Source organism: Mastomys coucha, unplaced genomic scaffold (genome assembly GCF_008632895.1).
Source record: "Mastomys coucha isolate ucsf_1 unplaced genomic scaffold, UCSF_Mcou_1 pScaffold23, whole genome shotgun sequence".
NCBI lineage: Eukaryota > Metazoa > Chordata > Mammalia > Rodentia > Muridae > Mastomys > Mastomys coucha.
In genome coordinates, this window is record NW_022196906.1 from 105,159,734 (window position 1) to 105,163,395 (window position 3,662).

The window sequence follows — 3,662 nt, forward strand, 5'->3', positions numbered from 1 at the left end:
CAATGTGCAGTTATATAAAGATCACACAACGCACGTGAGTTTATTTGCAGCCAATCCACAGGTGAAGGACATTAAGTTGTAGCACCAATACTGGGATAACAGAGCAAGAACAGTGAGCACTGGAAACCTTGGAGCCTGGAAACCAAGGGTCCTGTGCTGTGGCTTCCAGATCAGTACAATACGCCTCACCCCGGATGTCACGCAGTCTCTGCGGTGGCTATACCCTGGATGTCACGCAGTCTCTGCGGTGGCTATGATTGTATTTAACACCTCTCAAAGACTTTGTACAAATCTGGCAGGTTGGCAAGCTGCAGGATATTGCCATCTTCTGTGAAATGCCTCGGAGGTAGAAGGTGTGAGCGGAAGGCCTTATAGATAATGTGTTCCACAGTCCACTTCCAGGGCTTTGAAGTAGAGCCAGGCATGTCACTCTGGAAAATACATGACATACCACTTATCTCCCCACATAATGACAAGACAGGCACTGGGCCTGGAAAGGCCTCAGTGGTGAGTAATGGGTGTGCTGTCCAGAGCTTATGAAGCAGCTTCTGCAGGACAGTCTTGGGATCCCACAGGCCTGAGCAGAAGCAGGCTTTGTGAGGAAGCAAAGGAAGCAATTATTTTGAGGGAGCTTGGGCTATGGAAGAGACCTTTATCTCCACTTCAGTGGATAACATTTCTGAGCCTGGCTCCTGGATCATAGCGCCACACCAAACCTGGGGTGTCTTAAAGTAGCACTGTTCTGACTCCATGGAGGGTAAACTTGCCTCACCATTACTCTGTGTAAGTCTCATGTACAAAATGTTGTTTCCCATCCCTCTGGCTCCTACCAAATAAGCTCAGGGCCTTTGTGTGCTTCACCGTCCCCACCTGGGGCCTCAGCCTGGAGCCAGGGTTAATTTCTGTTCCACCACTGTATGCACTGAAAACCCTGAGCGTGCCAACTGTCCTGGCGAGTCCGTATCACTAAGGCTATGCATTACAGCGGCTCCTGACTCTTAGGAACTCCCAAATCTCTCCCTCCTTCTGAAATGTGAGTGAGCATTCCCATCTGACTGAAAATAGTGACAGGCAGGAGAACCCAGGCTCTCTGTGTCAGGCTGGCCTATGAGGGGGACGACAGAGACTGTCTGCCTAGTACAGAAGGCAGAAGTCAGATGCAGACTAGGGGGAAACTGAGGTAGACTGAGGGCTGGCCTAGGATCTGAAGACGCGGGTTTAAGCGCTAACAGTGATACCTACAGAGCTGCTGCCTTAGAGCACTCTGGCCTAACATCTCCTTCTCACTGATATCATACACACCACTGTGTGTCTGGCAGGTTGTCAGATCATTCTGGAAGTCCAGCAGAAAGAAAGAATGTTCATGAATAAACGCTGAGCACTGTGAAAAGTTGGGTGTGCGGGTACACACTATAATCTCAGCACTTAGGAAGATGAAGCAGGAGTTCAAAGCCAACATTAACCATATGCAAATTCCTGGGCTTGAAAAGTTGTCAATATAAAGTGAGCCGATAGGATTTTGGACATGATTTAAGTCCCATATTCTAAAGTACATGAGACCTGGCCCAGTCCTAGATGACAATGTACACTAACAACCACAGTACCTGCTGGCCTGAGAGGGTCGACTCCTCCAGTATATACTGCTTCCGAATGGAGTAAAACATAGCGCACTCTTTACTGAGACTTTCAAAACACTCCTTTTCTTCATCCCAGTTCACCTGGTCCACAGAATTCAATACAAGACAAGCATTCAATTCAGTGCTTTAACATTTCATTTCTAAACAGTTCACAGACTTAACAGGTAAAAAGAAATGTGGCTTTTCTGGCACTAAGACCTGACTGGTGAGTTGTTGGGATGGCTAGGGGGATGGGTTGATGGGGCCTTTAGCTGTGAGTTTTTTTTTTTTAATCTTTTCCACTACAAATGAAAGAATTCTCCCTCCAATTAACACACACACACACACACACACACACACACACACACACTGCTTAGCATCTGCTGCTATATACCTCAGTGGCCAGGCGAAGAATGAAGATAGGCAGTCCCTCCAAAGGTGGCACATAGCTATCAATCAGAAGAGGTAATCCAATCAGGTTCCCTTCCTGCTTGTGGGGAAAAGGCCAAGAAAAGAGGGTAAGAAATAATGGCTGATAGGTTTCATTTCTCTGGTGCTTCTCCAAGCCTTGCCCTGCAGGCTGTAGGATGGAAACTGAGAACTGACAGTATTTAGAAAGAGCCTGTGGCTGAGAACAACTCTTTCTTCTGGATGTGCTTGCAAATGTCAGGACAAGAAGCCCAAAAGAACAGGGTAGGAGGAAGAAATGGAGTGAGCGTCAGAGTTTCATTCACTCTGTGGCCTGCAAGAACTGGATTCAGCTTTCCCACGTGGAAGAGCCCTTCACAGTATGGCTGTGTGATCTCCAGTGCAAATGAGAAATGGAGGAAATACTATGTATGATAGATACATGCTGCTTCTGAGGGGAGGCCAGCCTTTTTGTCCCAACCTAGGGACTTGACTCTTATCTGAAAAATTACTCGAAATGACCCCACCCACCTCATCAATTTAAAGATAAATCAGAGACATTCACATGCCCCCACTCACCTTATTAATTTAAATAAAGATAAAGGCATTCAGATGGCCACACCCACCTCGTCGATTTCCACAGAGAAATAGTCTGCAAGCATTTCGGCTTTCCTCTTCAGAAACTCAACAATGTACTCTGCAAGCCCTTCCTTTGGGCCGTCTTCCTCTGTCCAGCCACTTTCAGGACTGTCTAAGGCCAGCATGGCGAGGTCAAAGAGTGGGGCTGGTTCCTGGGAGGAAGCAAGAATATAGGGATCAGGTGGGAAGCTTGAGCCTGTCAGACCAAGCTCGGTTCAGATACGGGGCATCATCAGAGACGGAATGGCCACTCGGCAATGCTAGTTTCAATATTCCTATTCTTAACAGCAGGACAAGTAGACAGAAAGTCATTATGGTGACAATCAAGTTAGTACTACAATGAGTGGTACATGTGACATTTAAAAACAAGTCCTAGCAAGGTAAGAATATAATTTTTTTTAGATGACAACATAAGGTGACCAAACACATGCTTTAGGCTATGAAAAGTCTCAGTAAGTGTGAGCACACTCATGAATGTCTTTCCACTAAGCTAGAATTAAAGTAGAAATCAGTTACAGTTTTCTGGAAAATCTCCAAGAGACTTGCCCCCAAATGATGGAGATCTAAATACAAACAGCATAGCCTACTCAGAAAGCTCCAGGTCCTAGTGAGACATTCTGTCTCAAAAACAAAACAAAGTCAAAAAGCAAGATGAGGTGATGTTCCCTGGGGAACAACGCCTGACACTGTCCTCTGGCCTGCACACAGGAACAACACCTGACACTGTCCTCTGGCCTCCATACATGAACAACACCTGACACTGTCTTCTGGCCTCCATACATGAACAACACCTGACACTGTCTTCTGGCCTCCATACATGAACAACACCTGACACTGTCCTCTGGCCTCCATACATGAACAACACCTGACACTGTCCTCTGGCCTCCATACATGAACAACACCTGTCACTGTCCTCTGGCCTCCACACAGGAACACCTGACACTGTCCTCTGGCCTCCATACATGAACAACACCTGACACTGTCTTCTGGCCTCCATAC

At 46.8% G+C, this 3,662-nt stretch overlaps 1 protein-coding gene across 2 annotated transcripts in view; it reads right to left on the reverse strand.

The window, feature by feature from the left end:
• Positions 1-3,662, reverse strand: part of Mlh1 (mutL homolog 1) — a 42,769-nt gene continuing 39,107 nt past the window's right edge. Inside the window, exons 16-19 of one of the 2 annotated variants that reach the window (XM_031344260.1) lie at positions 2,651-2,815; positions 2,011-2,106; positions 1,605-1,718; positions 1-431 (exon numbers count right to left, since the gene is read on the reverse strand). In XM_031344260.1, the coding sequence (XP_031200120.1) occupies positions 264-431; positions 1,605-1,718; positions 2,011-2,106; positions 2,651-2,815 (543 nt within the window). In that variant the 3' untranslated portion in view covers positions 1-263. The remainder of the gene's footprint in view (positions 432-1,604; positions 1,719-2,010; positions 2,107-2,650; positions 2,816-3,662) is intronic. The other variant, XM_031344261.1, reaches the window with a different exon arrangement.